General features: G+C 40.6%; 1 protein-coding gene across 2 annotated transcripts in view; it reads right to left on the reverse strand.

The window, feature by feature from the left end:
• LPL (lipoprotein lipase) overlaps nt 1-8319 on the reverse strand; it is a 30272-nt gene extending 21953 nt beyond the window's left edge. The window contains exons 1-2 of one of the 2 annotated variants that reach the window (XM_058550596.1): nt 8068-8319; nt 1023-1192 (exon numbers count right to left, since the gene is read on the reverse strand). In XM_058550596.1, the coding sequence (XP_058406579.1) occupies nt 1023-1192; nt 8068-8155 (258 nt within the window). In that variant the 5' untranslated portion in view covers nt 8156-8319. The remainder of the gene's footprint in view (nt 1-1022; nt 1193-8067) is intronic. The other variant, XM_058550597.1, reaches the window with a different exon arrangement.
• Between the last annotated feature and the right edge of the window lie 9032 nt (nt 8320-17351).

A 17351-nucleotide genomic window follows, 5' to 3' on the forward strand; every position in this document is an offset into this window, starting at 1 on the left:
GTTTTTTATTAAAATAAACATCCATGTGAATTTTGTTAGTAGTTACCTTCATTTCCATAAAAGTTATACCAATTGTCCTATTTGTCAATCACAAAGGCACTTAAGTTACGGAGGAAAAGAAATCGGGACTAGAAGTATACCAATCACTAGCTAATGCATCTCATTAGAATTGAGTATCTATTACCATATTCATAAGCTCTGACATAATGGAAAGATAACATCTATTTTATGTAACATCCTTTTTAATAAACAATGAAATTGTATTAGGGATTGAAAATATTAAAAAGAGTCAAGTAAGAAGTGCACTGTGTAAACAGGCCATTTGACATGGTTAGAAAGGACCACTTCACTCATACGCTTGAAAAGTCACTGTAACCACAGTTTTCACCTGGTCTAAGCATCTCGCATGACAGCTCCCTGGCTCGCCCTCTTTCATCCCTAGAAAAGCTCCTTAAAGTTTACAAATGGAGAATGCTGGAAGTGGAGGGATGTCTATCTAACCTCTTTGTTTTACAGATCAGTAAACTGAGGCCCAGAGGTGAGAAGTGGCTTGATCCACATCACAGAGCTGGAGGACAGCAAAGCCAGAACCAGAACCAGCAGCTCCTCCCTGTGCTCCAGCCCTTTCCTCACTCTTACAGGATGTCTTCCTTAGGAAAGGAACTTCGGCGATGTGCTGGATGCATCAGGATCATGCCAGGTTTCCACTGGTTCCCCAAAATGATAACCTACATTCTGCTCTGTAGGTAGTTGAGCAGAGCTTGTTTTGCCCTCACAGGAATGGCTGGCTCGAGGACACCAGCCAGGTACCCTGGTGAAATGAAGGTCGGCGCTGTCTGGGGGAAGTACTCATAAACCTGTGACTTTAGATCCCACAATCCCCATCCCGAGCCAGAACTGCTTTACTGAAGTTTAAAGCAAAGCCATCGGAGAGACCTATCATTGGGGTCCCAACAACTAGGGAAAGTGGTCAGAATGCCTGGGGCACCCCAATCTGCTCCTTCCTAAAGGGCCTCTCTTACCGTCCAGCCATGGATCACCACAAAGGTTTTGCTGCTGTGGTTGAAGTGGCAGTTAGCCACAGATTCTGTCTCTCCGGGAATGAGGTGGCAAGTGTCCTCAGCTGTGTCTTCAGGGGTCCTTAGAGCAAATTTACTTTCAATGTCTGTAAAACCTCTTCCTTCTATAATTCCTGAAAGGGAAAAATTGGATAGGAGGTTAATTGGAGGATTGTTTATTTGCTGGAATAGTATGTTTTAGGTTCACAAGCAACCATCATCAATGCTATTTCAGTTTCTAAAGTTTTTTTAAAAAATGAATGTGGATTGCAAGAGAATGACTGATCCTCCAGTGGTGATCAAAGTTGACAGAGATGACTAAAACAACTGTGAGTTAAGCAATATTAACCTCTCCAGTGCCTTCCATCCTCTCCTTCAGCTCTCCTTCAGTCAGCGTGTGTGTGTGTGTGTGTGTGTGTGTGTGTGTGTTTGGTGTGTACACAATTTCAAGTAAATGAACTGCTATTTGGAAATCCCCTGGTTAATTTAATCTTATCTCAAGACATGAATTTAAGTGAGTTGGCCAAGGTTAAGCTGCTAATAGTGAGAGAGAGAGTAGGGACCAGAGCCGAGGTTTCTTGGTTCCAGTTCAAAGCTCATTCTCAAGAACATTGGCTCATGGCTCTTACATTGTATAGATCCACTTATTTCATACATCATTTCACCCTCTTTAAGTCTCTGATTAAGAAATGTTTTCCCACAATATGATACAATAAGGCTTGTTTGAGAGAAAGTTGTTTGTTTTTCACTAGCATAATTTTTTAAAACGTTAGCAATGAGAAAAGTTGGAAGCACGAGGAAACTTTTGTATGAAATGGCTCTCACCCTCGTGGCAAGAAAGATCAGTTCAAAATGTTTAAAAAAATCATTTAGTGGGTTGTTCAGAAATACCCGTGCTATGGTGTGGTTAACTCCTTCCTCAAATATTTCTTTTCCCACTTATGTTTTTACAGTCTTCCACTCAAAGTCAAAGCTTAAAAAACTACAGCAAAGCTGGTTTTGGAAAGAACACACTTTGGTTCTTCATAGCCAATCACAAAGTGAGTAAGGAAAGAAAGAGAACTTTGGCCCATTTTTTGACTCTCTGGACAATAAATCTAAATGTTGCTAAATCTTCCCAGGGTATTTGCAGGCAGTACATATAACATCATAGTGAACACTTGAAGTAAATTCTTTTGCAAATAAAATCACTGTTTTACAAAGCAAACACAGTCAAAGGGAAGTTATATTAGGGGAAATTATTTAATTTCTTGTCAAGTAAAAAAATCCAAAAAATCTATCTATTCCCCTTAGAAAGGTAATAACTTATAGATTTTAGATTTCACTATTTAAAACTTTCAGAAGAGAAATGACTGAGGTTGCTTAAAAATACTTCTAATTTCTTAATCTAAAATAATTAAAGAGAGTAATTTCTTACTCTCTTTTCACAACTCAAAAGTTGAAAATATGTAATTTCAAATAACATTGCAAAAGTCAGGCCAAAAATAAAAATAAGAATGATACAGTACTGTGAAAGTACAGGAGAACAAGGCTTATATAATTATCTGAGAACTGACCAACAATTTTCTTTTTAATTATTTTCCAAAATTCCTTAAACAGTATTGTGGTTACTTGTTAAGTGATTCATTATACGCAACAAGTTGATCACACACACAAATCTCCAGCACTTAAACATTCTAAGATAATTTATCCAAATAAGACACTATGGTTAACTACTGATATTTAAAGTTTTTTTCATTTCCATAAAGTAAAATTGCACTTGAAATCTATTTGTCCATCAAGAATACTGTTCTGCCTCTCATCTTATTTGAAGATGTAGGGCTTCCTTTTCTTTCGTAAGCAGAAAGTACTCTGGTGGCCTTATTATTTATCTGATAGTAGAAAAAAATACTGTAGATTTTTAATCTGATTCTGCTTTCAATGCCCAAGAAGTTCTGTTATTATTAGAAAGTGCTTTAGAAAATTTAAAACTAAATTAGTTTCACCCTCTCTCATGTCTCTCCACATCAAAGAACTCATGCCTCCTCTCTAACAATCTTATTTTAACACGTTCAATTAGCAATCTTTTTAAAGCAGAAATAATCTGAACAGCCTGGCACACAGATCTTGCCTACTACCTATCTGCCAAATCGGTATTTAAGACTATTGCCTTGCACAACTCCAAAGGATGCCATTCACTTTTAGTCTATTTTTCCCTAGAATTATGCAACACTGTGGCCCTGGCGTTGCTGATGGCTTTGAAATGACTAAGAATATTCTTTGAAATTATTAAGACTGGTTTGTATATTTACACACACACGCAAAGTTTATTCAATCCATAGATCCTGTATCAGATTATCTGTATAGCTCATTGAGAGCTCCAATTCCCCACAACCAACATTTTCTGTTGGGTACATGGCTTGTAAAGAAAAAATAACAGGAAATTCACACATTCTCAAGCAAATTTGTATTTGGAGACTTTTATTTCATTTTTAAAGAAAATTATTATTTTTTTTTTTTTCTTTTTTATTTTTATTTTATTTTTTTTTTTTTGTGAGGAGATCAGCCCTGAGCTAACATCCGCCAATCCTCCTCCTTTTTGCTGAGGAAGACGGCCCTGGGCTAACATGGGTGCCCATCTTCCTCCACTTTATATGGGACGCCGCCACAGCATGGCTTACCAAGCAGTGCGTCGGTGCGCGCCCGGGATCCGAACCAGCGAACCCCGGGCCGCCGCAGCGGAGCGCGCGCACTTAACCGCTTGCGCCACCGGGCCGGCCCCTAAAGAAAATTATTTTTCATTTTAAGTTACAGAAAGCATAATGAAGCCTTTGACAGGATAACAGTACCACTCTATATGCTATGATGTTTTCAATTCTATGTCAGTTCTATATCTGAAATCATACATGTTATTGGTGCATAGTCTTTCCTTCTCTTTGGTGTTCTGATGGGAATTTTCACACTTCTGGTGTTTGCAACCCCTCAAGGATGTCTCAGCATCCTAAAGATGAATGTGCTTCCCGAACCTCTATCAGCCCTCACACGAGTGACTTAGCCATGTAGAGACGGGGAGATAGATGGACCTGACTGTGGGTCAGTCAGTAAGTTTGTGTGTCCCAGTATACACTGAGATTGCTCCTGGCTTGAGGATGAACTCATTTGACTCCATTGTTAGTGACTCTGCACTTACCCTTTTAAGGGGATATGGATCTTTTACCCACTGCCCTTAGAAATTAAAGCCACCTTATAATAATGAAAAAAAAAGTGCCTAAGATGTATTCCTTCTAAAGGATTTTTACCTTGAATTTGGCTTATCAAGAACCACCACGCCAACCTGGCCCCATTGGACATATCCTTATTAAACACTAAGACAAGATTTTGGGGCACCAGGCAAGTTACACGTTAATGGATTTCTCGATTATGTAATCTTTATTCCTAAATAAATAGCTAAAAATCTAAGTGTGTGAAGAAAGACAAGGAACTTATCTTAATGTGAGTAATAACTCACAGAGATGAAATTAGCCTGAGAAATCAAAGCACTTTAAAAGTAAATTTATGGAGAGTACATAATTGTAGCTAGAAAAGGAGAAGCATTGAGCATCCCAGGAAATATACTCTAAAGGCAGTTCACAGTCATCAGATGAATAAGATTAACATTTATATGAAGACATGAGGTACAAAAGCTCAATTATAATGCAATTCTCTTTGAAGTTTCTACTTCCTTCCTCTCTCCTTCCCTCCGTCCCTCTCTTTCTCTCTCGCTTCCTCTATTTCCCTCTCTCTCTCACACACACACAAACACACTCCTAAGAGACTTCATCAGTAATTTATCTCCTCTCTGAGACTGATGACCATAGTTATTGGCTCAGGCAGCTTTTGCAGAATGACAAAAAACAAGTTGAATATTTTGCTATATGACTGAATTGATTGGTCCTTTCACATATTTCAATTTAGACAATGCTCTTGACTTACCTAACAGTTTCATTTTTATAGAAAAAAATGTTTCTAAACATAGAGGCAGTATACTATTGTGGGAGATCAAAAATTGGCCACCCTGAAATATGTCTCTTTACCTTGACTATTTTCTCTGATGGACATTAGACCTCCCCCACTAACTACCTAAAGGAATTTAACTCTGGGTATGGACAGACTGGCAGGGTCCTCGCTAAGCCCATTCTTTTCAAAGTTCTGTTTACCAAATACTTACATTTGTAAAGGTATCTCCCTCTGTGTACTGGGAAGAGGGGGAGATGGCCTTATCTGTAGAAACTGTTATCAGTACGGAAGGGGAGGACTTAAATCTACATACTCTTGATTACTGTGATTTCTGTCTCTCGGACACATTCTCTACAGGTGGCCCTATAAAGAACTGTCTGACGAACATTTACGTTTCCCTCTCCATGTAAATTGTCTTCTTCCCCTCTGAAATTCCAAACCATTACCTCCCCCAACATCCTCCTTTGTCTTTAGCTGAAGATAATATTTAACATGAGAATCTCTGCCATTTTGTTGAGAAACTCAGTTTCCCTGGTTTCTCCCATGTATCCACATTATTAAACTTGGTATTATTTTCTCCTGCTAACCTGTCTTTTAATTATCTGGCCAGCCATAAGAACCTTAAGGGAAAGGGTTGAGGGGGATTCTCTGTCTTCCCCGACACTATATAGCCCAATTTCTCCTCCCAGAATAAAGCGAAAAAGGAGGGCTGAGCTAAAAATACACTGCCTGAAAGAAAGTGACAATTTTCCATTGTAACTGTTCCCCAGTGCTTGACTCCCACCTTTCAATACAGCTATTAATCAATCATTCTCTTGCTGAGCTCTGCTCCATTCACAAATGGTATCTGCTATTTTGCTGTCATCACTCATTATATTATAACTCAGATGTTAGCCTGGAAATTCACTGCGGCCAGTCAAATGGAACTGCAGCTACTGGGCACTGGCTCATGCTCCTCTCCTAGCTCTTCAAGTTTCCTAATGAGGCCATGCAGAGACTGTGGTGGCTCCAAGAACAAAGAGCCTGAGGGCAGTGCCTTATATCCTTATGTTCTTCTTAGAAAGAAATCGAGAATGAATAAGTCAGAGCCCAGAGGAGGAGCTGCTTACCATTCCCTCACACTTGTGCCTTTCTGCTCTGAAATTCTTACATTCCTAGATGAATGCATTTGGAGGAGAAAAGGGGCAGAAAGTCGCAGTGATGAGAGAGGCATGCTATAAGGGGGGAGTAGGGGTGAAGTGAGAGTGGGAGGGAAAAGATGAGAGGGATTAATTTCAAGTCTACTTAAAAATGTTTCCTCCTTGAATACATTTACAACAAGGAAAAGCTTAAAATCCAATTTAATTCATTAATTAATCCAATTTAATTCGTTAATCACTTAAGGGTCCATTTAAATCAAAGAGTAAGAATTGGAGGGGCCTAAGAGAACTTTCAGTTTGGTCCAAACTCCTCATTTAGATTTGAGGCAGCTAAACCAGAAAGGTGACACTGATGAGCCCAGGCATTGAAGGTCGTGACTCTCTAAGAGAGCCTAGCAAAAACTTAAACCGTGGATGACACATATTTGTGTGTGTTTTATGGTAAAGGTAACATTGTCCTGTGGTGTACTTTCTGAAATAAGAATTCGTAGCCTGTTTCTACCCTCTTCTTGGACAGTGTTACACACTATTGAGGGGACCATGCCACTACGAAAGACGTTTCAGACTCTCTAATTGAACCTCCAGTATTCTCAAACTGAACTAAGAGAAAAGATATTTGTCTTTTTACCCAGTTCAGCTTTGATGGAATCAATATTTTTTTTAACCTAACAAAACTGTTCTTTCACAAGTCAGTACTGAAATAAAAGAAACTCTCAGCTGCAACGTCTTGGGCAAACTCAACCATAACTAGAATCACTGAGGACTTGGCCCCTGAAAGCACATCCAAGCAACTGCGCCCTAAGTGCAATTCCACCTTATGACTTGCTTCAGTTGCCTTTTTAGTTGCTGTTGTGTGTTAGCTGAGCGAAGGTTCACGTTACGCAGGATGCCTCTATTGTGGACAGGTCTGAGCCTGGACGCTCGTCTTCCTTGCAATAAAGAAATTCACTCTGGCCTCGAAGGTCTGAACCCTGGCGAGCCGGTGGGGCCCGGCAGTCACTGGGGTTCAGTCCGCGGCCTCCCCACGGCGCCCACAAGGCCCATGTGTTCGCGACCGCACGTGGGGCTGGGCGGCCGGAAGGCGCGGTTCAGCTCAGAGGGCAGTGAGGGCGGCCAAGTGCAAACCTGGCAGTCCTCAAGTCAGCGACAGAAGACTGCTGGTCGCTGCGCCATGTTTTCAGAAGGGTCAACCCTTCGCTAGGTTTTCTGGGCGCGAAGAAAAGCCGAGCGTGCAAGAGTGGAAGCTTGGAGAGCTTCCTCGGCGCCCGAGCGAGTGCAGGATCCTGCGTCCCCAGGACTCTGCGCCACGCGTCCCTCGTTCCCCACCCCGACTTCGACGCGGAGAGCGAGTGCGTCCTGTGCTTCTAAGACGCGGATGATGCCTTCCCCCCGCCCCGGGCCGGCTTCTCCAGGAGAAGGAGCTCTCTCTGCCAGAGTTCCCACAGGCGGAGGCTGAGCCGCGGCCAAGTCAGGGTCACCTTGGCCCGCGTGCCTTTCATTCCAGCCTTTCCCCCCTGCCTTCTCCGAGTGGGGAGGTTACTGCGGGTCACCGCCAACTGAGCCCTCCCTCTCTCCTCCCTCGTCCCGCCCTTCCCAGCTGAGCCCCGGCGCCCGGGAACTCGGCCTCAGCTAGAGTGGAGGGCAGAGCGTGGGAACCGGGGGAGAGAAAAAGCGGGAACTGGGAACCGCCCCAGAGAGATCGGAGGGAGAATTCTCTCCCTGCCGCTCCGGAAACCCACCCCAGTGACCTTTCTCGGGGCCGGCGCTCGGGCTAAGAGACTCTTCGATGAGCATCCGCAACCCCTACCGACGTCGTCCTTCCCATCCTCACAACCTGTGGAGGTTGCCACTGAGCAGAGTCTGCAGATGGAGAGGAGTCTGCGCGCAAAACTTACTGTCGGCGGCGGCCACCCTTCCGCGGGAGGCGATCAGACTCTGGAGCCACACGCCCAGAGCCACCAGGATCAGTGCTTTGCTCTCCATCTCGGGGCACGTCCTTCTGTAGGAGCTACACAACACCGTCGGGAGCGTGGACAGACTGACTGATGAACCGGCTGAGCCCGAGGCAGGAGCGGGCTGGAGCCGCGCTCCGGCGTGGGGCAAGTCGCTCTTCAGAGCGGAGGGCAGAGCTGCTAGAAGTGGCAGGTTTCCTCAGAGGAGGAGGAGGAGGAATTGAGTCTGACACTGTTTCCACAGCACAGCTGCTTATGTGACTGGAAATATGCAAATAAACCTCATCACCTATTGGCTATAAAATCATAAGTTGAGGGGAGGGCCGTAAATTCACTTCCAAATATTTGAGCAAACTGTAATTCCGATTAATCCTGCCAGAGAGAAGAGGGGGAAAGGGCACAAGGGAAAATTTGCTTTCTCTGTGAACTTACTATTTGCTTTTCTTAAGGGGTCTGGCTCTCTGAATCCCCCTGTACAAGCACCAAACACAGGTTTATATGGATTTCTGTTAAATACTCTGCAATCACCAGTTTTCTGAGGAGGGCAAGTTAAGCTGTTAAACTACATTTGGTCAATACTTAAACCCATTCCTATGTGATAGATCCTGTTTGTAACTTGCAGTGTTATTTTTCCCCCAAATTCTCCTAGACAATGTCACTTTAAGGACCACAGGCAGACACTGTTGTTCAGCTTGTGCTTGCACAATCTGGTATTTAACACTGGACCATGGATTAGCGTATTCGGTGGAGAAAAGCCTTCTTGCTCTAATTCCTAATTTTTGCCTGGTGCAAATTATACCCAATCCTAAAACACATCAAGGAATGTAGGGATAGCATTTTATCCTCAGAGGCAGAATATTGAGGTCAAATAATCTAAAACTATATTGTTATGGTAAGTGAAAGAAGCCAGTCACAAAAGACATATTTTATGATTCCATTTATATAAAATATCCACAAATTGGCAAATCTCAGAGACAGAAAGTAGATTAGTGGTTGCCTGGAGCTAGAGAATAGAGAAGGAGGAGAATGGAGAAGTTATGGGGGGATGGTGATGAAAATGTTCTAAAATTAGGTTATGGTGATGGTTGTACAACTGGATAAATATACTAAAATACACTTTAAATGGTTAACTTTATGGTGTGTAAGTTATATCTTAATAAAGTATTAAAAACATGTATTGAGGTATGCAAGTAGAATAATAATAAGAATAATGAAATCACATTGGATATTGTATTTTTTTTCCCAAATCCTCAGAATGCTTTCAAATTATCTTTTTAAACATAAAAGATTTACATTAGCCAAGGAGGACAATTAACTCTATACTCTCCAATTTACATCTGAGAACAGACTCATAAATCTTTTGATTTATTGGATTATTTCGCTGAATATCTTTAATGCTTCCTTCTACTCATCCTTCCCTCTCTCTTTCTCTATCTCTCACACACACAATCTACATTTGTATGTTAGGAGATTGAAAGGCCATACAATTTAAACTAGGCTCACATTTTAAGTTTTTCTCAAAAATGAAATACACCTGTTAATACCCAAATAATTCAGTCTGTTATTCTGTAGAATAGAATTCTGTCTTAAAGTTGGTGCATTAAATGCCACAACACAATATACAGTCTTGTATTGCAATTATTAAATACATTGTGCACATTCATTGTATCTTACATAGCATGTAGAGGAATTTTAAAACTTGCCAAGAATTAACCCCCTCAGAAAAACTTTAGAAGTGGTAGAGCAGACCATGCAGGGGATGAGTAACTACAACGTGGCAGTCTCCCAAAAATTATATAGTAAATTCTAATTTTAAAAAATGACACAAGATGAATACAATTGCATTGCATGTGCTCAAAACATAGATGATAAACAAAAGTACCTACTATCTTGTATAGAATACTTATGCAGCCTAGTTTTACACATAAATATCATTTACTAAGACAACCAAACAAACTTGCACTTCTGTGCCTCCCAGAGAACTGCAAGAAGATTTTACGTGATTGCTCAAAGGGTGTTTGATGTGCATAATGTATGTTTAAAATGATTCCTCAGGTTAACACATAACAAAACCAAAGCAATCAAAAGTTAGGGTAATTCTTTTTTTTTTTCATTTGAAACCCGTTTTGTAGTGGCTTGTCCTGTTACACTGCATGTCATTAGAGTTGCAGAGATTTCCAGGAAGAATTAACTCGTAGCAGCTTAGCCTGATAGAAAAGCAGACAAGTTGCCTCCAATCCCAGAGACAAGTGGCAAGTGGGTGTGATGGCAGTGCGCTCTCCTGATTGGCTGCTCTCAGAGTGATCAGCTGCCTGTGCTCTCCTGCAGAGACTCACAGGATCTCCAAGTCCTGACTGCGTGTGCGTTCGCAAAGTGCCTGGTCCAAACTTCAGCAACGCTGTTTGATCACTGATAGCTTGAGGAATGACTTTTTCCATAATTGACCTTCCCTTTGCAACAGTCCTAAGAAGCTTCACATTAAAAGAAGCTAAGCCTTTTATAAATATTTAACAACCCAGCGCTCTTTTGGCAGGACACTTGCTCCTGGTATAAATTTAGTATGATGTAAGTAAAAAGTTAAATGGGCATACCTGAAGAGATGACCAGAAACTCCAAAACTCCACATGTAGGGAAGTTCGATCGATCGATCGATCGATCGATCTACCTACCTACCTATCTATCTATCAATCATCTATCTATCATTTTGAATGAGGGCCTGCTATTTGCACACACTGGACATTTTTCAACCCTTTCTGCATTTAATCATTACAAAAACACCCCAAACTTAATAATATTCCTTTTGTACAGATGAGGGAAGATGAAACTCAAGGAAAACTAAATAACAGTAACCACATATCATAAAGCATTTTTTCCTTTGGCGATCCCAAGAAAGAAGGAAAATGTATTTGATATGTTATATTTTAATGGTACTGTAATTTCAAACCAGAAAAGACTGGGAAACAGATGTTTTTGTAGATGTGTAGTTTAATGCACATTTTATTTTGTGGCTTTTTTGCTAAATTAAAATATGATGAAATGTCTAAGTGGGCTCTAGAAGAGCATCAGTACTGAAGTGGATCTGGTCTCCATCACAAAAATTATATTTAATGCAGAAAAGAAAGCATGGCTAATACAAATAAAATTTACAAATACGAAATCATAAATATAAAAAGTATTTAAAAATCTATTGACTTTTGATAAGAAAAAAACAAAACAAAGGTGTATACTAAAAATTGCCATAAAAGACTTTTTTGCCGCTATCCACCCATATCCCAGCAGTAAATTGTAGGCAGGGAGGAGCACAAGCTGCCTCTGAACAGAGACGGTGAGTGACAGTGAGGGTGACAATGAGGTTGAAGTTAAAGGTCTGGGATCTGGTGCCTGATGCTGGAGCTCTCCTACCCAGCAGCTGACAAGTGGAGATGCTGGTATTTTATTCATTACCTACCAATGCTATGCTCAAGAAGTTCCAAGTAGCAATTCAAGGGCAGATTAAATTTAGACAGAATATAGCTCTCCATTGGTAAAGTTGAGTGTTGTGTTCTATAAAGTTGAAGTACAAATAAATATTATATTTAGCCAATTTGCTACTATTGCCTTCCTCCACCAGGTATGAATACAGGGATCAGGCTGACTTTCTTTGCTTTGAGGGTGAAGGAAATGTGGGGTGTGGAAAGAATTGCTTCAGATGGTAAAAGTGTGGTATTAAATAATCCAGATACATTTTAAGGATTTTAATTTCCTTTAGTTGGGGATATTCATTCCCTCCCCTCTCCCAAAAACAAAACAAAAAACAAAGAGAAATAAAGAAATCATATTTTAATATCTGCATTAAAAGATTGTCTAAATAGGACCTGGCCTGGTGACACAGCGGTTACGTGCACTCAATCCACTTTGGTGGCCCGGGGTTCGCAGGTTCAGATCCCAGATGCACCGCTTGTCAAGCCATGCTGTGGTGGCGTCCCATATAAAGTAGAGGAAGATGGGCATGGATGTTAACTCAGGGGCAGTCTTCCTCAGCAAAAAGAGGAGGACTGGCATAGGATGTTAGCTCAGGGCTGATATTCCTCACAAAAAAAAACAAAAAACAAAAAAAACACGATTGTCTAAATAAAATTAAGAAGAGAAATAAAAGCTAATTTTAAAAAAGAGAATAATAATAATAATAATAAAAAAACCCCAATGAATTACAATGCCATGTCCTCGAACAAGGGTTTGTGGTGAGGGAGACATGTCAGAACACACCAGAGAGACACATGCTGTCACAGACAAACTGCAACAGGCTGAAGGGGAGAAGGATGTAGGCCTTTCATAGAGGACAGCTCACAAAACCTAAAAACAATATCCCACAAATAACACACTGGATTTATAATCTATGTTCATTTATAGGTAGGCTTTCTTTCCGTTTCTAAAATAAAACCAAAAGACCCCCCAAAACTTAAAAACTTAAGTCCATGAAGGAAATCAAAGGAGACTTTCTATGAGACCTAGTTAATTACTTAAATATGCAAGACTGCAAATGTTTTTCCCTGAGGGCTTCACGTTTTGAGATAACTTCAGACAAAACATCAAAGCCCTAGGCTAAAAATGAGCTGAGCTGGACTCAGCACGGATGTGTCTGAAGTGCCCCCTGCTGACTTCCTGGTGATACTGTAACATCTCAAAAAAGCCATTTTAAGAGGCTTGAAACAGAATTGACTCAGGTAATCACTAAGCTCTTGTATTTGAGTTTTTCTTGTTTCTTTTGTTGTTATATGTAATGTGAAGGAAGGTATTACTCTTCTCTCCTCTGTGGTACTTCCCACAGCATCAAACTGTGCTGGGAAGTGAGGAGGCACTTAGTTGATAGCTGTTGGGTCAATTAATAATTTCAAGTAAAAGATGATCCAATGCTAAATGGGTGAGAAAGCAAGATTATTTTAATTTTAAATTTTCACTAGATTTAGTAATCATGAAACTTGAACACAGACCACAAACAAATACACATGTGCATGTGCACACACACATACATCCTCCTTGCCATAATCTAGTCTAGTCAGGCCAAATCTATCTGGGATAGGGAAATGAAGGACAGCTTCATTTGGCTGGGGCTTTTTGCTGGTCTCTTATTATTTCTCTTCTTCCTTTCAATTAACTCTTTATAAAAAAGTAATATACTCTTGGGGCAGGACCGTGGCCTAGTGGTTAAATTCGGCATGCTCTGCTTTGGCGGCCTGCGTTGGGTTCCCTGGTGCGGACATACATCACTCTTCAGTGACCATGCTGTGGCGGTGACCTACATACAAAATAGAGGAAGATTGGCACAGATGTTAGAAGTTGGCACAGATTCACCAGGGTGAATCTTCCTCAACAACAACAACAACAAAAAAGTGATGTAATCTTGACCAAAATAAAACCACAAAATACAAAATTTCAAGCAGTACATAGTGTATGCAAGCAAAAAAAAGTCTTTCTCTGACTTCAGTTTCCAATCCTCTAATCTTTCTCCAGAAGCATCTAGTTCCCTTTCTCGTGTATTTTTCCGGAAAAGTCTATGCATTTACAAGCATATATGTGTTTGTAAATATGTGCATATGTGTGTGTATATTCATCCTCATATTCACAGCTTAGTTTTTACAGTAATCTCAGCATACCATAGACACTGTTCTGCAATTATTTTTTCCTCTAGTAATGTGACTTAGAGATGAGCTTATGCAGAGATGCCCCTTTTTTTCTTTCTTTTTATGGCCATGTAAGTTTCTCTTATGTGGTGGTACGATCATTTACTAAACTAGACATCTACTAATAGTTACTTAGGTCTTTTGGTAATATAAACCATGCTATAATGAACAAACACAGATTCTTTGAGATTATTGAATCAAAATGTATGAATATTTATCATTTTAGTAAGTAAAGTCATCCTCTAATGAAAGTGTCAAATTTATATTCTTGTCTATAATGTAGGGGAGTAGAGTGATTGTGGACATTGTGGCCGTTATTGTGTATTACTGAACTAGTTAATCTCTACCATCCTGGAAGATGAAAATGGTCTTTTGTTTTAATTTTCATTTTAAATAGTAATAGATGTCAGCATCACGGTGGAGTTTTTCCCTTTGTCTCTCCCCTCTAAGTTACAACTAGTTGGACATCCATTGACCTACAGAGGATTCTCTATACAGCACAACAGGACACATAAGAGATCCAGGCTTCTATACAACTGAAGGTGGGTGGACTGGACCGCCAGGAGGTAGTGGATCTAGGGGAGCAACCCCCTCCCCCTCCCCTGGCAGCAGCAATCCAGGGCATGGATCCCCACACTAGTCTGCATGCCTGTAAGAAAAAAGATCAGAGTACTCCCTGCTCTTCTCCCTGAGGAATTAGACTGTGCACTGGTGAGCAGTCCTGGCAGAGGCACAGAGAGGGCAGGTTTGATCCCTACCCATCTACCAGTAGATCCAACATGCATGCCCCCTCCCCCTGCTGCAGCAGTGGCCAGGTCCTTCCAGCAGTGGAGATAGTATATAAAACTCAGATTTCCTCAGCTGGGATGGGGCACTCTGACCTGAGTTTTAAAAACACACCAGCTAGCACTAAAGACCAGAGGCTGCACAGCAAGCAACAACAAAAACCTTGACCTGCTTAGCCCCTGCTCCCCCCTGGTGGTGGCAGGTGGAACCTGTGACCAGAGGCTTCAGGAACCACAGCAGAACTGGTGACCCAGCCCCCAGTGGCAGCATCCCTAACACCAGCTCCACCAACAGCAGGGGCTGAGCACAGTTTCCCAAATACCTTGGCCCCTGGTAGTGACAGTGACACCCATGAACCCAACACCCCTGGCTGCAGTACAGCCAGCACTCCCAGACACCCAGGAACAATGGCACAGGTGGTGCAAGGTGCAGCAGAATCCCAGCCCATGGAGAGTCAGTGGAGGAACACAGGACCAAGGAGACCCTGGAAGCAGTAGAAGTGCTCACAGCCTGGCAACTGCAGTGGTGACACTTGAGGTTAAAGCAAAGGCACCAGCAGCCCCAGAGGCACAAGCAGCACAAGGAGGCACTGACACACCATGGCAGAGGCAATGGAGACAAGAAAGTGTAGGCTCTCAAATACAACCAGAAGCAGCACAGAACCAAAGTAACAAAAGCCATACCCAAATAAGAAAGTTGGTTACTACCACAAATGTGCCAGCAGAAGATCAATTCACTAAACACCAAGAGGAACTACAATAACATTGCAAAACAGAAGGAGAAGGACAGCTCTCTCAAAACCGAATTTGAAGTCACAGAAGATTACAATCTGACAAAGACTTCACAATAGCTGTCATAAAGAAACTCAGTGAGCTACAAGAATACTCAGAAAGACAGTTCAATGAGCTCAGGAATGAAGTGAACAGAAGGAGAACTTCACCAAGGAGATTGAAACTCTAAAAAAAAAAAAAAAAAAAAAAAAAAAAAAAAAACCCAGAAATTCTGGAGATGAAGAACACAATAAGTGAGATGAAAAATAATGTAGAAAGCATTAAAAATAGACCATACCATGTGGAAGAGAGAATTAGTGAGCTCAAGGATAGAAACCTAAATGAGTCAGGGGGAGGAGGAGAGGGAAGTAAGATTTAAGAAAAATGAGGAAATTCTTTGAGAAATATCCAACTCACTTAGGAAAAGTAACATAAGCATTGTAGGTATTCCAGAAGGAGAAGAGAGAGAACGAAGTAGAGAGCTTATTCAAAGAAGTAATAGTTGAGAACTTCCCAAACCTGGACAAGGAATGGACATGCAAGTACATGAAAATAATAGAACTCCTAATTACCTCAATGCAAAAAGACCTTCTCCAAGGCAGATAATAGTAAAACTGTCAAAAGTCAATGATAAAGAAAAAATATTAAGGGCAGCAAGAGAGACAAAAATAACTTACAAAGAAACCTCCATCAGTCTTTCAGCAGGTTTCCCAGCAGAAACCCTGCAGGCTAGGAGAGATGGAATGATATATTCAAAACCCTGAAAGTTACAAACTATCAACCAAAAATACTCTATCCAATGAAGTTATCCTTCAGAAATGATGGAGAAATAAAAGCTTTCCCAGACAGACAAAAGCTAAGGGAGTTCATTGCCACTAGACCTGCTTTACAAAAAAATGTTGAAAGGAGCCTTCCTATCTGAAACCAAAAAGCAAAATTTTGCAAAACCTTAAGAATGAGATAAATAGATAAACAGAATCAGAAAATTACTGCTCTGTATCAGAATAGGTGAGTAAACACTTAATTATAACATAAAATATAAAGGGAAATAAAGCATCAAAAATAACTATAGCTAATACAATTAGCTCACAAACTCACAACACAAAAAAAGGAAGAATATGTGAAAACAAAAACATAGAATGGGAAGGGGAAAGGGACAGAGCCTGCATAGGCTAGTGGAGATAAGAGGTTATCAGAAAAGAGACTATTTCATCTATGGGATCTCTTATATGAACCTCATGGTAACCACAAAACAAAAAATCAGAGCAGAGTCACAAAGCATAAACAAAGAGAAAATTGAGAAAAGCATCACAGAAAACCACCAAACTGAAATGGTAGACAAAAACACAAGGAAAAAGAAATATAGAACAATGGAAATATAGAACAATTGGAAAACAAAAGATAAAATGGCAGTATTAAGCCCTCGTATACCAATAATCTCTCTAAATGTAAATGAATTGAATTCTCAAATCAAAAGACACAGAGTGCCTGGATGGATTATAAAACAAGACCCAATAATGTGCAACCTCCAGGAAACACATCTCAGCTCTAAGGACAAACATAGGCTCAGAGTGAAGGGATGGAAGATGATACTCCAAGCAAATGGCAAAGAAGAGAAAACAGGTGTACATGTCATTAATATCAGATAAAACAAACTTCAAAATAAAAAAAAAAAACGAGACGAATATGTGCATTACATAATGATAAAAGCGACATTCCAACAAGAAGACATAAGACTTATTAACATACATGTACCTAACACAGGAGCACCGAAGTATATAAAGCAACTATTAACAGACCTAAAAGGAGAAATCTACAGCAACACAATAATAGTAGGAGACCTTAACACCCCACTGACATCAATGGACAGATCATCCAGACAGAAAGTCAACAAGGAAACAGTGACCTTAAATGAAATACAAGGCCAGATGGACTTAATAGATATATATAGAACACTCCATCCAAAAACAGCACAATACATATTCTTCTTGGGTGCACATGGAACATTCTC

This window comes from Diceros bicornis, chromosome 11 (genome assembly GCF_020826845.1).
Source record: "Diceros bicornis minor isolate mBicDic1 chromosome 11, mDicBic1.mat.cur, whole genome shotgun sequence".
Classification (NCBI taxonomy): domain Eukaryota; kingdom Metazoa; phylum Chordata; class Mammalia; order Perissodactyla; family Rhinocerotidae; genus Diceros; species Diceros bicornis.